At 26.4% G+C, this 20,878-nt stretch overlaps 1 protein-coding gene across 1 annotated transcript; it reads right to left on the bottom strand.

The window, feature by feature from the left end:
• Window positions 1–12,389: 12,389 nt before the first annotated feature.
• Window positions 12,390–20,671, bottom strand: LOC149054400 (WW domain-containing adapter protein with coiled-coil-like). Its single transcript, XM_089230392.1, has 12 exons — window positions 20,434–20,671; window positions 20,309–20,342; window positions 18,223–18,436; window positions 16,515–16,588; window positions 16,359–16,454; window positions 16,024–16,231; window positions 15,712–15,954; window positions 13,777–13,901; window positions 13,517–13,700; window positions 12,756–12,916; window positions 12,555–12,682; window positions 12,390–12,493 (listed from the first exon to the last, which is right to left on the bottom strand). The coding sequence occupies exons 1-12, from the start codon at window positions 20,472–20,474 to the stop codon at window positions 12,400–12,402; spliced, it is 1,602 nt and encodes a 533-aa protein (XP_089086518.1). The 5' UTR covers window positions 20,475–20,671; the 3' UTR covers window positions 12,390–12,399.
• Between the last annotated feature and the right edge of the window lie 207 nt (window positions 20,672–20,878).

The following is a 20,878-nucleotide window of genomic DNA, read 5'->3' as shown; positions in this document are numbered from 1 at the left end:
AGTCGTAACCATTATTTTTGAATTTTGATATTATAAATTATAATTGACTTATGAGAATATTCAAATTATAACATTTTACATGCTTATAACTCACTTAAAAATTAAGATGTCGTAAAAATTATGTAATAGAACACGAATAATGTTTTTACCTATAACGACTAAAGGTTGAGCGATGGTATGTCTCTAACCTCTCACTACAGTACATAATGATCTTAAAATTAAATATTAAAACAGTCTCTAAAACAACTAAAAATTACTGTAAAAAAATGTCGCACCAAAATAGTTAACCACAAAAAGTCATTGATCTCTATAACTTATCCAGTGAATTCATGCCAACCAACTATCCCACAGCCCCACGTCGATTAAAAAGACATTGATGTCGAGACTCGAGATCTCTTGAATCCGGAAATGTATTAATACTATTAATTGAAGAAGAAAACTTTTCTCCCCCAAGTTAGAAAGTTCCCACACTGGTGGGCATCCCTCCTCACACGCCATTTATTCATGTTGTGTTTATTGTATCTCAGCTTTATCAAATTCACAAACAGCACACACATGAAACCGGCCATGTCGTGCAACCATAGATAAGATAATGGATCTACTTTATTATCTATGCGTGTATATGACAGAAACACGATCTGGGTGACTGGGTGCGATCCAACATTCTAACCATCTAACTTAACCATGAGGACCCTTCATATAGGTTTTAACACAAAAATTATATTTTCATACTTTTTACCGAATCAAAAGAATTTTATTAACATTAATTATAGAAAAACAACTAAAAGATTGAAGATGTATTAAAACAAGTAGCTAATAAACAATTAAGTCTCAATGACTAGCAGTTAGGGTGACGTATGAGGAACTTGGAGCGGTACGTTCACCCGTAAATAATAAACATAATAATATTAATATTATATACCAATAATTATACCAATTGGTACGTGACCTAAGCGGTTGATCTAGATCCGTGAAACCGAGTGCTTTTCTCCTTGGACTACAAACAGAGCAGATACTTATTTAGTATTTAACAGTATGTTGATTCAATCAATTCTTGAAGTATAGGCAATTATAAATACCATGTACAATATTTGAATAAGAATACTAAATCAGAGGTAGTATTTTATAACACACAAAGAAGACGTTTTAAATAAGTTTTGAATAAATTAATACACACCCGCTCACCCGCCCCCCCCCTAAGTAACGACCCTTACTTCTGAGGGTACTGCTTTAATATTTTCCGTTACACGACTTCAACAGAAATTTTTTTTTTACTGAACCAAAGGTGCCAGTATTGCTGTATTCCTGTTTCTAATTTAATTTATTTTTGAGTAAATATACTCAACAACACTTTTTAAATGATCTATTTTTCACCTAATATATTATATGAATACATAAGAATGATAAAAAGTGTTTCCGGTTATATGGGCATTTTAATTAATTGTATTTATTCTATGATAGAAGTTTTATTTAGTTCATGGTTTTTCCGAAATTCTTAATTTGGGTTTGGCAATGATTGCAATTTGTATATTCTTTTCTGTCGGTCCATTTTATTGCTAAGTTAAGAATAAATCTAAAAATAACAATTTCTTCATGCCATGTTTTTTAAATGCATACATATTTTTTTTCAATATTTATGAATTATAAAAACAAAAACCTTTTGAAAAATATAAAACTCACAAACTTTGCAATATATACCATCATCCTGAATTAATAATTGTACGTACAACTTTTACATAAACTCTAGTATAAGTTTGTTTCCAGGCTTCCAGCCATCAGTGGCGCAAAAGTGTTAGAAACATTGTATATGACATCGTTCTTTAAGGCGCACCCATTAGATGTAAATCAAAACACCTAACTGATAAAAGGATTAATCATTTATTTTACATTAATTCTAGATCTACAATGTGGTCACAGCAGTATCCTACAGCGGGCTTCTCGACTTCAATAAGACCAGTCTTGTAAAAGATACTTTTAAAAAGTATTTAAAATACGTATTTGAATACTTGAAAAAAAAAGTATTTAAGTACAAATACAAATACTTTTAAAAAGTATTTACAGATACTTTCAAATACTTTCAAATCTTTTTTCCTTGGCCTAATGACCTTATAGATAAAATGAATTATTATTTATTAATCAACTAAATTATTTTTTTATTTCAGAACTCTAATTTTACTTAAATTAATTAGAATAAGAATAATTAAGTTAGAATAATTAAAAAGTAAGACGAAAAATTTTTTTTTTTAAATAGGATTTGATTTTAAATACAGATACCTTCAAAAAAGTATTCAAATACTATACCCAAGTACTTTTTTCAAATGTATTTAGAATACGTATTTGAGTACTTAAAAAGTATTTGAATACTTTTATTCAAATACTTTCACTCAAGTACTTTACAAGTCTGAATAAGACTATAATATTCTATGACATAATTATGTCATATAATATAGATTAGGCGCCATCGCAGCTATCTAATCATTCTAATCAGTTGACAGTTACTAGTTTACTACCAGAGAGGCAGAGAATGTGACTGGCATTGGGCATTGGTTTTCTGTGCACTGTATACAAGGTGCATAAGTTTTAACACTCATGAAGTACTATGCAGTAGGCCACTAGGGCGGGTGACAGTAAATATTTATTTTGTATAAGTAAACGTACAAAAATAAACTTTACATTACTTACTGCATAATACATTTTTGTTATATAATATATTAATGCTTATAAACATTAAAAAATTTTAAATACAGTATGACATTAGACGGGACGGGTACAGTTTTCCCGAAAACTAAAAGAAAAGTAATCATCGAATTTAATTAATTATATTACAGTGATTTATATTTTATCTAACATGCTTATCTCCATTATTCTTTTAAAGGGAGATTGTAAATTCAGCCCGAAACATTTCGCCAGGAATAAATATTTTTAAACTATGCGTTCCGTGACTGTATCGTACTGTTCGCAACGTGATTTCGAAGCTGTATACAACGCAATCCATATGGCCAAATATTCAAATGTATGGTTGTCGCTTCCATTTATAAATTGTGGTATAGGTATATATTCAAACAGTAGGATTAAGTTGTGTGGAGTATATATATAAACGAAACCTTGAATATTAGAAATTGGATGGTTAAATGTTTTAGATTAGTTTTTTCCTGAGCCCTAGATGGTTTCTGATTACCTATTTTGAAATATTTTTGAGTACTATAAGTACTAAGCCAAATGACCATAGATTAACACAATTTTCTAATTATTTATTAAATAATTATATGACGCGTCTTTCACCTAAACATATGGGCTGCTGTTATAGCAGATTTGAACAGAACGATTAATGCTTGTGAGTCATTTCATTCCCATTGTAATATAAGTTTTAATTCTAATCATCCTCATATTTTTATATTTTTAGAAAAACTTTATCAAATTAAAATAAGAAAATTACATAAAAATAAATAGAATAAATGAACCACATAAGTATAGAAATTCAAAATAAAAATAAAGTATATTTTTAGGTGGAATTCACATGCATCCCTTCTAAAAAATTTAAAAAATGGATTTTTAAATTTACCAAATTTCCAAATTCTGGAGATTTAATTGTACCACTTTTTTGTGGAGATGCGAATATCTATTTGTTAAATGAAAATCCACAAAACAGTACAAAAATTTATTTAGCGAAAATGTAGGTTATCATTTGTTAAATATTTCAGTAGAGACTAATATTTTGGCAAACTGCTAAAATAAGTTTTGGATCAATTGATTTATTCAATTCAAATGTCGTCTAAAATCTTATTCAAGTGAAATATTTTCTGGTAAAATATTATTCAACTGAAATACTGTCAGGTACATATTTTCGGACTTTTTATAACTCTGGGAGCACTCTTTTCTTAATTTACAGTAAATTAATTGTGGATAATATTTTAGATTCTGAGCGGAGCGATGAATGTATTGATTTTACCATGATGTTTTTTTTTTGTGTCTGTCATTACGTTTTGGGGCAGTAAAAGTGCTTCGATTTTTGACTTCAGTACCTCGTTCGATCAGAAAGTGAATCTAGTTGGTACTTTGGGGGGTCAAAAGGGGAGAATTATTTTCTAAATAATCGAGAAAAACAAACTAAAAATTAAGGGAAAAACTGGAAATTTTACGCACACTCATTTTTCGACAAATCGATTTTGGTTTTTGATGTAACTTTAAAACAAATGACCATATAGATACATGAAATTTTCACCGAATGTTTATATATGTATATTCTATCCACCATGCAATTTTCAAACATTTTCGACTCAAGTTGAACTATTCATAGGCATTTGAAATTTTCGATCATTATTAGTTTTTTTTAAATTAATATTGATAAAAATATATTTGTTAGGCAGAAAAGCTTGAAAATTTAATACAAGGCTCTTGCCATATTGTTACAATATCAGTTGAAAAATAAAATGAATTCATAGTCACAATTATTTTTTATAAGCATTCAAAATTTGAATTTTGACAAAATTCGTAAAAATCACGAAAATTCACAAATTATTTTAAGCTAGAAATTCATAAAAAAATTTCTTTTTAAATCTAAGATTTAAAAATTTAATACAAGATTCCTTACAAGTTTTTCAATCTTTATTACAAATAAAAATTCCACCGGAAATTCAAATTAAATTTTTATAAGCATTTAAAGTTCAAATTTTGACTAAATACGTAAAAATTACGACAATGTTCAAATTATTTTATGCTAGAAATTCATAAAAATTTTTCCTTTTATATCTAAGAATTTTAAATTTTATATAAGGCTCCCAATAAATTTTTACAATAGCAGGTGAAATATAAAAGAAATATATTGGCACAATTTTTTTTTACAAGCATTCAAAGTTTTAATTTTAACAACATATGTAAAAATCTCGAAAATTCGCAAATTATTTTAAACTAGAAATTATTATTATTATTTTTTTTTTTTAATGCCCTGGGGCTTTTTTTATTTAAACGACCCAAAGGTCTTTATAAATATGTTTGACAATTACACATATTTTACATACTTGACATAAAATATATATGTATATTACACGTTGATGGAGTCACTTCCTATAAAGTGTCTCCTGCCTTAATCTAAAATCTTAAACTAAGTCGTATGGTTTCAGACGCTTAAGACGTCGGATATCCTTGGAGTTATCTAATAATTGAATGGCCAATGGATTGACATGGTGATCTAGCCTCGTCTCGTGTTTGCAAGCAAACCTATGGATTTCGTCTGCTATTGTAGGCAGCATCATATCACGGTGAATTGCATTGTTTCTTTCGAACCGGTAGGCTGCAGTGATGGTCCTAAGTGCAATATTTTGACAGCGTTGTATTACATCGATGTTAGACTTACTGGCACAACCCCACAATTGAATGCCATATATCCAGATCGGTTTTATAATTGCTACATACAGTAGACGTTTGTTTTCTATGGTTAACTCGGAGTGAGGTCCGACTAACCAATAAAGTTTTCGCATTTGTTCTTTAATCTGAATTTTTTTCTGACGGACGTGGTGTTTCCAGTTTAGATGAGAGTCAAGGTGCATTCCAAGATATTTTGCTGAATTTTTTTGTGGGATTGGTGATTGATTCAATATTATTTGGATGGTTTCGGTTTTGCGTAACGTATAGTTAACGTGCACCGATTTATCGCCATTAATCTTAATTTTCCAACGTCTTGTCCAGGCAAAGATATTGTCGATTGACCTCTGTAAGTTATTGGTTGCAGTAAGCTATTACGTGTTGACAAAATTGCTGTATCATCGGCAAACATAGCTAATGTTGTGTTATCATCGTTTGGTATATCAGCCGTATAGAGTAAATACAAGATAGGTCCTAAAACACTACCTTGCGGTACTCCAGCTGATATATCTTTCATTCGGTTATCGCTTCTTCGTGTATGACTCGAAATTGACGGTCAGACAAGTATGATTCAAGAAGTGCACACCAGGTATGTGGCAGCTGATCACGCAGTTTGATGAGGAGTCCTTTGTGCCAGACTTTGTCAAAAGCCTGAGCTACGTCAAGGAATACTCCACAGCAGTACTTTTTTTCTTCAAGAGCTTTACTAATCACATTAGTAACTCGATGTACTTGATCGATTGTTGAATGTTTGTTGCGAAATCCAAACTGATGTTCTGGTATAAGATTTTTTTCCTCTATAATCGGTTTTAGGCGTTTGAACAGAAGTTTCTCTAAAAGTTTAGATAAACTTGGAAGGAGTGATATCGGTCGGTATGATGTGAAATTTTCAGGTGGTTTTCCTGGTTTGAGCAACATAATAACTTATGCCCGTTTCCATTGTTCTGGAATGTATTCCAAGCGCAAAATAGCGTTGTATATGTGTGTAAGATGAATGATAGCCTTCTTTGGAAGTTCTTTCAGTTATTCAAATTATTAAAAAATTTTCTTTTTAAATCTATAATATATCCTATACAGATAAACCGTCTCCGCTCAGAATCGTTTTTCGTATACAATGATATAATATCATTGGATTCAAATTTAATTCCATCCATTACAGTAACCCACTTGTAACCTACTGTACAGCAGAGCGACATCCAAGACTTACCCGCCTTTTTTTAACTTACTTATGCATATGAACATCATCCTTACCAATGTTTCTATAGCTTTTAATAGAACATATATTTACCATTTTACCACTGTTTTACAAAATATTAACAACCAAAACTAATAAACTAATAAAACTTGAATTATTTATTTTTTAATAATCAAAAGTAAAAAATTCTTAATACTTTTCTAAATAATTGAGAAAAACAAACTAAAAATTAAGGGAAAAACGGGAAATTTTACGCACACTCATTTTTCAACAAAATTGATTTTGATTATTGATGTGTAACTTTAAAACGAATGACCATAGATACATGAAATTTTCACCGAATGTTTATATAAGTATATTCTATCCACCATGCAATTTTCAAAAATTTTCGACTTAAGTTGAACTATTATTAGGCATTTGAAATTTTCGATCATTATTAGTTTTTTTAAATTAATATCCAAAAAAAAATGTGTTTGTTGGGCAGAAAAGCTTGAAAATTTAATACAAGGCTCTTAACATATTGTTACAATAGCAGTTGAAAAATAAAATAAATTCATAGTCACAATTTTTTTTTATAAGCATTCAAATTTTGACAAAATACGTACAAATTACGAAAATACACAAATTATTTTAAGCTAGAAATTCATAAAAAGTTTTCTATTTAAATCTAAGATTTTAAAATTTAATACAAGATTCCTTACAAGTTTTTCAATCTTTATGACAAATAAAAATTCCACCGGAAATTTAAATTAAATTTTTATGAGCATTTGAAATTTAAATTTTTACAACATTGGATTTTCACTTTTAGCGATTTCCTTATTTTGGTGTAACTCTAAAATAAATGACCGCAGATACTTGAAATGTTGACTGAATGTTGATATAGGCGTTTTATATATTTGATAAAATTTTCAAAATATTTTGATTTGTTTTGAGCTGTTTACTGACATTTTAATTTTTCAACTTTTTTAGTTTTTTTTTCTATAAATATCGATAAAAATTTATTTGTTCGGTAGAAAAGCTTGAAAATTTAATACCAGGCTCCTAACATATTGTAACAATAGCAGTTGAAAAATATTAAAAATTCGTTGGTACGATTTTTTTTTATAAGCATTTAAAGTTGAAATTTTGACTAAATACGTAAAAATTACGGCAATGTTCAAATTAACTTAGATAGAAATTCATAAAACTTTTTCTTTTTAATTCTAAGATTTGAAAATTTAATACAAGGCTCCTAACATATTTTTACAATAGCAGTTGCAAAATAAAAGGAATACAAAGTCACAATTTTTATTTATAAGCATTCAAAGTTTGAATTTTGACAACATATTATGTAAAAATCACGAAAATTCACAAATTATTTTAAGCTAGAAATTCATAAAAAATTTTCTTTTTAAATCTAAGTTTTGAAAATTTAATACAAGGCTCATAATATATTTTTACAATAGTAATTGAAAAATAAAAGAAATATATAGTCACAATTTTTATTTATAAGCATTTAAAGTTCAAATTTTGACTAAATACGTAAAAATTACGGCAATGTTCAAATAATTTTATGCTAGAAATTCATAAAAATTTTCCTTTTATATCTAAGAATTTTAAATTTTATAAAAGGCTCCTAATATATTTTTACAATAGCAGGTGAAATATAAAAGAAATATATTGGCACAAATTTTTTTAAAAGCATTCAAAGTTTGAGTTTTGACAACATATTATGTAAAAATCACGAAAATTCATAAATTATTTTATGATAGAATTTCATAAAAAATCTTCTTTTTAAATCTAAGATTTGAAAATTTTTAATAATCTATAATATATCCTAGACAGATAAACCGTCTTAGCTCAGAATCGTTTTTCGTATACAATGATATAATATCATTGGATTCAAATTTAATTCCATCCATTACAGTAACCCATTTGTAACCTATTGTACAGCAGAGCGACATCCACGACTTACCCTCCTTTTTTAAATTGACGATGCACCACTTTCAAAATTTGAATTGGTAATTTTTCGGTTTTTAAAATGTTATATTAAGGATATAATGTCCTTAAACATTGATTTATAAATATATAAAATAGATGTCATATTGAATATAGTATTTATTATACTTGGACCATTTTTCAAATTATCATAGTCACAATGACTTCCAAACAAAATTTATAGCAATATAGGAATACTTATTTAGCTTGTTAGAATTATTTGATCACTGATAAAATGTAATGTTGTGTTCTATCATTGATTATAAGACCTATGGATAAATTATACTAGTGTTGCAAAACGCATTTAAATATTAAATTATTACTATAGATAATCTTAATTCTATTTACATGAAAAATATTTTATATTATATGTACAGCCATAATTTTAAATTTATAAAATTTAATCATTATTATAATATTAGGTCTAAAAATAATTCTAATATTAGATCTGTTTTATGTGGTATTACATTTGATTAACATAGCCCCATTAATATTGGTATTAAATTATGTAAATAAGTTTAATTCATTTAAACAGTTTAAAATGCATGTAAATTATTTTCATTTAATATAATATTGTCTTCTGCAGAATATAGTGTTCACAACAACAAATTTGTTAATCTCCCTATATAAATTGTTTAATTTATTGATTTAATTTGTTTATTTTATATTTTTACTTTTGTTCTCTTATTACTGGATTTATATCTTAATTTAACTATTTTATCTGTCAGTTCTTCATTTTATTGTATTGAACTGTCTCTCTTTAGAACAAGCCTAGCTTTTAAAGAGAGAATCAAAAACAAGATTTTTTATATTAAATTGTATAATGTTATTACTATTATTATTGTTGTTTTTAATATTAATAAATATTATTATTTATTATTATTGTAAGTAGATAACAGTTTTGGGAAGTCTTTATAGGATGTTGATGCAACCTGTCCCATATATATTATAAACCACACACTCTTGAATACCATTTTTGTATCAATATTTTATTAGTGAGATAGGTATAAAACTAACATAATACTGACACTGTTTTATGATTAAAAAAATGTAAAATATAATTTCTTTTTTAATATGAAACAAGAATGATATTTTATTTTTAATGTTATATAAGCATTTTACTTTAGAATTGGTATATTGGTATCACAAAGTTAACCCTACTACCCACTCTCAGTTTTAAATTTGAAAAATATGAATAATAACAATTGTAAATTATTGTTAAATAAATAACAAACTAAATTATTATATTATTAAAAAAATATGTACAATAGGAAAAGTTTGAGAAATTAAATGTACAAAAGGAAAAATACATTTAATACATACATTTTAGGTAAGTATACATAATTATTATCATTCTGGACATGATTTATAAGTCAGAACTTTGAACATTATAGAGATAATTTTTGGATTAATCTGGTCCACAAATTACGTAAGAAATAAGCAGATCTTGTGCTCAAAAAAATAGTGTATAGATAGATTAACACAAATTAAGTTTTTAAATAAAAACTGTAAATGTTGATAAATTAGTTAGTTTAAAACAATATTGTAAGTGAGTAATTATTATAAATCAACTAAAACCATAAGTAGTTAATATCTATACACATATTTTTTCTACATAATTACTTTCCTTATTTAATTAAAATATATAATGTGACAAAATACTGGACCTGTCAGACGTTCATTATTTATCTTATATTATTTCAATGAAAGTTAATTTCAGCAGTGCCAAAGTTAAATACAAATTCCTTAATGTAATATCTGCAAATTTTAATTTTAAAGTTGATAAATGTTTGAATAATATAGTACCTTCTACATTGACACGACTACTTAACTTTCAAGTTTAACAATTAGGATGATAATTACTCAAATAATGTATTTTAGTATATCTTGCGTTTGTTGAGATAGTTATACAACTATAATTAAAATAAATAACAGATATATTTTTATATAACAGAAATAAATACTATTGCTTTATTTTAATAAGTTATGATAGCATACTACCTTTACTATCTTGTTTCAATTAAATAAGTCAGACTTTATTGTAATAAGAAAATACCTGTTATTTATTTGGTTTAAATTGGTGTCTATTATTGTACTTATTATTAAATATTAATCATAATATTTAGGATATTGAATGAATAGAGAGGATGCACCCTTACATTGTAAAAATATCCAAATAACTCTGAACGTCAAAAGGTCAAAATAAAAATGCAATACTTAATAAAAAATAATTTAAATCTATACTGGGTCTTAATAGTAGTTTTACATAACATTAGTATAATAATTGTATTATAACTCGATACAGAGAACAATGTTTAATTATTTCCAAAATTAAAGTTTGGTAAAATTGATCTATAATAATAAATATTTGTCTAATTGTTTTTAGTTAAGAATTGAAGGCAACAAATTTAATTTAATTTTCATTGTCAATATCTATCAGTCTTAAGTTCTAGATTAATTATTACAAAATTGCTCATCTTCATTTTTATTTTAATGTAGAATTAATAATAATAACGCTGAGATCTGATAGAAAACTGCATTAGTAGTTGGGTCCTAAAATCTAAAATAGGGAGTGGTTAGTAACAAAATTTATATTGAAAAAAATATATAATATATAATTACAATGCAATCATTTTTAAAACCACAAATAATTTAAGCAAATTTTTACAAATGGAATATAATTGACCAAGGAAAAATAGTTTGTGTAGTTCATTTAAATTAAGCCCGTTAATTCAAATTACTAAAAATAAATTAATAATAATAAAAACAAAGTTTAACTAAAATAATTTGCAGATTATTAAACCTTAAATAATTAGTTTTCTAAGCAACACAGACTTTAATTCACCAATTAAAAAAATTAAATATAATACTTAGAAGAAAAATAAATTTATGTATAGAAAATTATGGCATAATTAATAACTATATTACAAAAATATGATATAAGAAACTTTATGCAATACTTTACAAAAATGAACTAGATTGTTTCATCATGTTCCGATATTTAATCTTAATGAAACAAAAAATAATTTTTAATATTTTGCTTTAACTATTAAAAAAAAAAAAAAAAAAAAAAAAAAAACAATACATTGTTAATAGTTGAATTGAAAATGTTGAGGTAGATAATATTATATTTATAGAATACAAGCCTGAAAGATGAAGAATCAAACATCACTTCTAAAATAATTATCCCAGGGTTAAAATTGTAGTACTAATATTAATCGAAACGTAAACCGAAATGCTTGTAAAAAAATATTTTGTTATTAATATTTTTATGATTTAAATGATAGTATTATATATCAATAAATTTTAAAATTTTATTTGTTTATTTATCGAAACAAAATTTACTTTTTATATTATGCTAAAACTTTAATTTTAATATCATCACTAAAATACCAGATTTGACAGAGAAAATGAGGATGAATTATTCAAAATATTTTTTTAAAATTTATATCTGATTATGCGCATCAACAGATACATGAAGTGTTTGTATTGAGAAGTATAGGTAATTGTTTTAATAACATTAAGATTTTCATGGGGATATATTTATTTTAAAATACTTCAAGAAATTAGATATATGAAGGGTGTAGTACTTTATGAAAGAACAAATTAGACTACAATATTAGTACTTAGGAAGTACCTGTATTTAAATTAATATAAAAAGTCGACAGCTATGATTAAAAAAATAACTTCAAAACCATAAATAAAAATTACCAAATACCTAACAATTGGAACATAGTTTTGGTCTTGAGACCCAGAAACAAAGTTATAAAAAGTTTGTAAAAAATCAACATAACAAAAAAAGTTTGCGGTCACTTGTGGTAAAATTGACAACTATTTAAATAACAAAAACACTTGCCATAGTATATTTAAGTCGTCCTTCCTTCATCTCCTTCACCCATAAACGAATTTTCAGATTTTAATTTTTCTAAAGTTTTAATTTGTTGCTGTAAAAATAACACCCTGGAAACAAAATTGAATAACTATTAGTTAAATGTAGGGTTTTTTATATTTAAATACTTACTTGTGTTCTAATAAGGATGCTTGCACTTCAGTCAAACGGACAATAGATCTTGCATATTTGAGTTCTGCAGATACTCGTGAACAGTGTACACTTCCTAATATATGGGCCTCTTCATTCAATTTTTGTGCCTGAAATGAAATACTCATCTATTAAAGCAATGAATTAATTTTTAAAATAAATTTATGCTTTTAATATTGTTACCTGTTTTGCTAAAATATCAGCTGGCCAGGATTTAACGTGTGATGTTAAATCATCACGTACAAAATTAGACATGACGGGAGATGTTGTTGTTCCAAGTTGTCTGTAACTCATTACATTGTTGACTTGGACAACCGTTTCCGCATGGCTTGTTACAGGACTTCCTGTTATTATGAATTATATTAATTTAATTCTAATACAGGGGAACACTTTAGTTTCTTTGTTTTAAAAAAACTATTCTAAGAACATTATATTTTAACATTATACAAAATTTTTTAAAATTATTTGTAATATAATTAAATGTTAGAAAGAGTAACAATAAGAGTAATATTAACAATTAAATCTTTTAATTGTTTGGTCAAAAACAAACAATGTCAATAAATATAAGTGATAAAAATAAAATAAATAAGTAATAATATGGTAAAAAAATAACAAATAATTGGTGTTTTATATTCTGCTCTAGTATTGTATTTTGATCTCATAAATGAAGTGACTGGGGCCAGGAGTGATGGGTTTGTTTTGTTATTAGTATAGATATATAAAAGGGTTGAATCCAGAAATATTTTTGAAATTAGTAGTAATAAGAATAACAAATAATATATAGGTTAGAGGAAATTTATTTTGGGTTTTCTTTCAGCTTAAAAAATATTACATTTTTAAGACTAGAAAATATAAAATTGGATTATTTAGAATATGTTAATTTAATTAATATTACTATTAAAAATGAAATGAGAGATGGATAAGTTATCAAATTAAATGATTACCTTTAACTTCTTGGGTGTTATTAGTTTCTGTGTTTGCTGGAGTGGGTGGACTTCGCTCAGTAACATTATTGGTTGTCGATGAATCAACTAAGTTCTGAGTTACATTTGATAATGGTGGTGTTGTTGATCCAACATCAACATTTGTTCTTTCACATAGTTCACTGTTAACTTCAGTTCCCTTTATCTTAATTTTAATAAATTCAATTAGGATAAATTAATTTCAAATTATTTATTAAAAAATGTATACGGAGAACAAATACTTGTGATTGAGGAGTAGAAGAACTGTGCCTTTGTGCAGGTACATTTGATAGTTGAATGGATTTTTCTGAAGTAGGAGTGCTGTCGCCACTACATAATTCCATATCTTGGGTTTGAGAAGAATCGCCTAATTAATATCATAATGAATTTATTATACCTATTTATATGATGGAGATGTTATGTTTGACTGCTAATTTAGACTGATTTTAATTAATAGTTTAGAAAGTATATTTTTATAATTATTAACAGTATTTAAACATAGGTAAAAAAGTAAAAAGTAAATAAATACGTACAAATAAATATGTGAATAATATACCTAAACATTTATCTTTAAAGTAGATTATGGTTTGCAATCAACATAGCTTGAAAACGTGTGGTACCTAGAGTGATTTACCAACAATGCTCATACCCTTTTTCTTCAATAAAATTATTCAAAATCTTAGTTTTCGAATTTTTGAATATAATTAAAAACTATATTTCTTAATTGTTATATTACTTAAGAAGTATTCTATTGCATTACACTTAATTTTATTAATAGGTACCCTTTTTTATCTGAATAATTTATCGGAAAATTTTGACATATTGGAATCAAAATTTTAACAGGTAGTTATCAAGTTAATTTATGATTTTATAACATATAATTACTTTGAGAGATATAAGCTCTATGGTTATTTTAATAAAAATGTAGTAATAAGTAATTAATATTAATTCATTAGCATTAATAATTTTAGAAATTATCATAGTAAGAACTTGATCCGAAACAATATCTATATTATATATTATGTGTAAAATCATTTTTAAAGATAATCTTTAATAAAATCATTTTAAGAGGACGCTGCTACACACTTATTTGCTGTTTCTGTTTTACAAGTGTGTAACATAACACATTTATGCTTAGCAGATCACGTTTAGCTCCATTAGTTTACAAATTAAAGTAAATCGACATATTATGAAACTTAATGGTAAGAAAATTATCTGTGTTTGTATGTAGGTTTATTCCAACAACTTAGATTTAAGTGAATTATGAGCATTTTTAATTTATGCTTATTTATACACACATAATTTGCTACAAAATTGATCTAACTGATACTAAATTGAAACACAGATAATGTTTTTACCATCAAGTTTCATAATAGGTCAATTTACTCTAATTTGTTAACTAATAGAGATAGACGTGATCTGCTAAGCGTAAATTTGCTATGTAACACACTTGTAAGACAAAGACAACAAATATGTGTGTAACGTCTTCTTAATAAATGATGATAAGCTATTTGCTCAAATTTTAATAAAAGTACATCAACATTCAACATTATAAAATAAAAATACACTAAAAAATGTTAATTAAGGAAATTGTCAAAAAAAAAATCTCTAGAATTTAAAAATATGGGTTTGTAAGTAAATAAAAAATTCTAAAAACTTTAATTTTAATAAATCCATTATTTAAGAAAATATAGGATCAAGTATGGTTAGTTTACCGCCTTGATTTGTTATTCAATTAAAAATAATACAATATTTATTGCAATAAGTAACAGCCAGTAGCCACTAATGGCTAACGAGTTACACTTATAACAGCAGATTAAGTATCTTAGTTTATTCATTTTTAAAACAATTATTTACTAATTAATATAATAAAATACCATCATTTTAAAATTTAAATAAATATATGAAAAAACTAATTTTAAGCTAGTAATATAAAGTATTCAAACAGGATATATTCAATAAATTATATTGTAAAATTAACTAAGAATGCTTGATAAATAAATGTACATACTATCTATAGTAACAAGTTTTTAGTTTAAATACATTATAAAAAACAAAAAGAAAGGAAATTAGGTTTTGGTAGGAAACATTGTTCAATATTGTTATTATAATGTTGTCTAGTTCATTTAGGAAAATACTATTAGCATCAATAACTGTATTATTTATTTTTAACTTACAGGAATTGATTATCGTAGGTCCATCTAGTTCAAGTCTATCTACATTACACTCGGAGACATGATGAGATTGCGAGACATTTATTGGAAGATTATTACTTCGAATTTGATTCCAATAAGGATCTTTTTGATGATGAGTTGGTCTACTTGTAGAATTAACTTGTTGTTGAGAGGACTGTTGTGAAACTTTGTTCACATGATTGCTCATTGATGATGATCTCATAATTGAGTTATTGGAATGTTTTTCTGTACAAAATTACATTAAAATTAAATAGAATATTAATATAATTAGTTATGTTTTAAATGACTACAGACCATGGTGGTATTGTGTTCGAGAAGGTTGAGATGCTGGATAAGCTTCTAACCATTCTCGTGGCTGATCCCATTGGGATACTTCGGTTTTACAATTATAATAGTATTTTTTGCCTGAAGAACTTGTATGTTCAGACCAATCACCCACTTTAGTGACAGTTGAACTTCCGCCAGACCTGGATTCCCGGTTATTACTACTACTGCTGCTACTCTATACATAAATAAATATAAAACTAAATACACTATATACACAAATAAATTGATAAACAAATGAAATTTGTTAAATTTAATTAACAAATCTACATATAGTATTTACAGATTATGAAAATAATATTTACCTGACAAGAGCTATGAACAACTTTCCGTTGACCAGATTCTCTTGAATCTCTAGAATCCCTAGAACTTGACCACTTCACAGAATGAACAACCATTTTCTATAAAATTAAATATCATTGTTATTAAAAATGTTATATGTATTAAAAATAATAAATTACTTCCGGACTAATCCGATCGTGGTTTGTTCTATATTCATCTCTACTTCGTCTATCTTTTGGTGACCTACTATAATCTGAAAATAAATACATTTTTTAGTTTCATGCTATATATATATATAAATATATACATGGTGTCTCGTGAGATTTACCCATTGTGATATCTCTCAAAATAATGGTGATATCGAAATTCTGGTTTTGTAATAAGACTAACAGGGATAAGAACTACAATTATTTCATTTTTAAATTAATTTTAATGTTTTGTAAAAAATTTAAAAAATATATTTTGATATTTAATTATTTCCAAAAAAATTAAAGATGGCCATTTATAGTTTATTTTTCTGAAAATATTGACGTTTCATATTTTATTTTCATAAATTTTCTGATTCATAATATTTTATTAAGTTTCGAGAAAAATTGCGAATTATTTAACACCATAATAATATCAAACATTTGGCGCAACGCGACGCGTGCATTCTCATACGGCAGGCCGAATACATTTTGTGTTCCTAATAGTTATAAATTTATAATCATATTTTGTTTCTTCAAAACTAGAAAAAGTATTAGAAGTCGGGAAATTAATGAAAATAAAATTTTGAAACGTCAATATTTTCAGAAAAATAAACTCTATAAAATGGTTATCATTAATTTTTTTGGAAATAATTAAATAAAAAAATATATTTTTTAAATTGTTTACAAAATATTAAAATTAATTTAAAAATGAAATAATTGTAATTCTTATCCCTGTGAATCTCATAATAAAATCAGAATTTTGAAATCCCCATTATTTATTTCGTGAGATATCGCAATGGGTTAATCCTTGCGGGACACTCTGTATATTGATTTGAAGGAAATATGTATAGTGAATAACTTATTAAATTTTACTATACTAAGTATTTACTAAACTATTACATATTTTCTGAGGTATCTCAGCCCTAAAATTTGAATAAAATTTCTATAAAATATCAATAAAAGACATAGATGTTGAAAATTTAAACATTTATAATACCTTTTAAATAACACAGATTTTTATAAAATGTAAAAAGGTTAGATCCTACAGTTAAAGTAGACAGGGCACTATTTTCTCTCAAGGATATCTCGCATTAAGCCAAAAAAATGGCAAGCACAAAAAACAATTAAAATTAAATAATAGCATAATGTGATTGAATAGATACAAAAGATGCATAGGGTATTTACTATTTTATATAGTTTATAAACTAGGAAATTTCTAACTTCAAATGATTATAAATTTTAAAACTTAGTTTTGCAATAGATAAAATCGTAATTGTAGTTTTAAAACCTATTTTAATCCATGCTAATTTAAATAATCATAGATAAAATAAAAATAAAAGTTCATTAAAATAATTTAATGATCCAAAAATGTTACTTTTATAATATTAATAGTTAATTCCAAATGAGAAAAAAAAACAGGATAATAGTTAATTTGCAACTGTCCTGAACTATTTTAATTACATTTTAAAGTAAAAATTCACGCCAAACACCATGGATTCACAGAATATGAATTTTAATCCAGTCTATATCAGAAGCTTACATTAACAGCTGCAGGAAAACTACACCTAAAGTTTAACTGAAGTTACTGATCAAAAGGACGAATTAGTATAACTGAGTCTTGACGGTAATGGAATCCTAAATCATTCACCAAAAAATTATGTATAATATTGTCTATATCTCAAAAACTAAAAACACTTACCAGAATATTTATCACTATTCCTAGATTTATAGTCTCGAGAATCTCTCTCCTTATCTCTGTGACTTTTTTGAGAATGATATGAACTTTTGCTAGAGTATGATCGATCTCGCGATGGACTTCCTCGGCTAGGACTTGGATACGAGGTACCATTTCCCCTACCGCTGCCATACTTTTGATCACTGCTAGAATTTTTTGAAACTAAATATTTAGAATTCTGAAAAAATTAAGTGCATCTTAATAAAATAATGATATGTACAAATTTATATGGTTTATTAATGAAACTCTAATAACTAACACTAAGTATAGAACAGGAGGTAGAAGTTTATATGGAACGAGCAATAAATTGTGAAACTCACATTACTGTACTGCTGAGCACCAATATTGACCAAATCAGTATATATATATTAATTCTATTTAAAGGTCGAGTAACTACCTCTACCACTTAAATCCAGTATCTTAAAATTTAACGCAAAGTTTTAATGGTATTTATAATATATCTAATTATAGTGGGGAACTAAACCCATTTGGCCCCCTTTGCGATTTGCACTTATGTTTATATCATAAATTTGAAAATGAGACAAGTATTCTCAACTAAGTGTTCATTTTAATAGATTACTAACTAATAAGCAACTCTTAAAAATTAAGTGCTTAAAAGTTAAAATACTAGAGTGAATAATTTTCTTTTATATGTTAGACATATTTAATACATTGTTTAGTGAGTAATTTTTTAATATTTTACAATTTCATTTGATTTGGGTTATAATTTCAAATGCTTTTTTATTATTAAAAATAGTGAATTTACAATCTATACAATGGTACAATAGGTAAGTGTAATGACAAAATAACATTAAATACAGAAAATAAAGGCTTCCAGCAGTATCATCTGACAGGAAATTAGGGTTTTAATTTTTTAGAATTTTCTCCTTAGTTATTTTTTTTATTTTTTATTAGGCATTGAGCAGATCTCTAGGCCATTGCCTTTTTAGCCTTCTAAGAATAATTGAGGTAGAGGATATACTTTTAATTATGGGATTAGGATGAGCTCAAAGCTTTGAGTGAAATGTTAAGTAGTAGGATTTGGCTAAGACGTTGAGGGTTGGTATGTTCAGGTCTTTATTGGTAACGTACCAAGGGGCAGTGGTTATTAGGTGTAGCCATATGGATTGGAATGCTTGCAAGGTTTTAATGTTAGATAGTTTAGCTGGCCCCCATAGTTGGATGCCGTAAAGACAAGCCGGACAAATTATTGATTTGTATATTGTTAGTTTGTTGCTAGTTTTGATTTTAATAGAGGTCTTAGGAGATGCAGTCTAGAGTTCACTGATTTACGTTTTTGTTTAAGATACAAGCTAATTTCAAATGCTAAAAAGTAAAATTATTAGATAAAAACATGATAGTTAATAAATAGTTAAGGGTGACTATATAATTAATTTTTTGAAAACATTTTAAGTTACCAGATGAACAATTTTTTTTTAATTGTATGTGTTTACAATAAAGCATACACAACCTAAAATTTAAAACTTAAAACCAATAACATTATAATATTAACTTTGTAGACATTCTTGTAGAAAATAACTGGTATAGCAAGTTGAATCAGGAGAATAATTTTCTGTATAAGTATTTTTTTACTTGAACCTTAAATTTTTTTGTAATTTACATTATTCTTTCTCAATGTATTAATTAGGTACCTGAGAATTGAGATATGTATTGACATTATAAAGTTTTTAATACACTATATTTACTTTAGACTTATAGGTTTAGGGCCGTTCTTACAATGTCCGGTTAAGTGTCGGTTAAGACTAACCGGTAGAATTCTATCGGTTAACTCATGATAAATTCTTCCGGTTAGTGTTATCAGGCACTAACCGAGCATTGTAAGAATGGCCCTTAATATATCAGATAAAATCATTATATGAATTATACAACAATGAAAATAATAGTAAAATGTTATTAATTTGTTTTATAATTATGGTAGATTTTTACTTAAAAAAAATAATATATTTATATGGTAGGAACCAATATTTTGAAGGACATTGTTGTGTACCTATCAATGCTATAAATTATCACAAGACTCAATAATATTTACCTGATACTGATGGGACGGGTTCTTGTCATAATACCTGAAATCAAAATATCCAAACATTAATATTACTATCGATGTATAATAATTTGGAATTACGTTATTCCCGTAATTTGGTAAATAGGCCTTACCCATCACTAATCCTTTGAAGTTTCCTCGCATGCATTACCATCAATGCCGATTATCTGTGGAAATTCACCACCCGGCTATGGAATTATATCGTCAACACTAAATGTAGGCGGACGTGTCAGTGGTTCTAGTGCTTAATTAGACGTAAGAATCTTTAATCGTAACCAGACGCTATGAAATAACCCAACGTTAAAATGCAATAAAATGGAGTGAAAAGGAAAAAAACTTTATAGACGGGGTGAAGATGCTGTCGGGAGAGTAGAGGGGGCTTGTCATCCATCGGGAAGGTACGCATTGCCATTGGTCAGATCAAAAATCAGCTGGCATTAATAAACAGTGCAAACAATGAATGGTGAAATATTTATAAATTTAATTAAAATTAAATTGATTTTGGGTTTCTAGTTAACGAAGGTACTACTTGAATAATTCAGCTATTAATACATTATG

Source organism: Diuraphis noxia, unplaced genomic scaffold (assembly GCF_037042655.1).
Source record: "Diuraphis noxia isolate RWA-SAM2 unplaced genomic scaffold, SU_Dnox_SAM2 contig0007, whole genome shotgun sequence".
In the NCBI taxonomy this organism is placed as follows: Eukaryota; Metazoa; Arthropoda; class Insecta; order Hemiptera; family Aphididae; genus Diuraphis; species Diuraphis noxia.
Note: the sequence above shows the minus strand (reverse complement) of the source record. Positions and strands in the feature narration are given on the sequence as shown.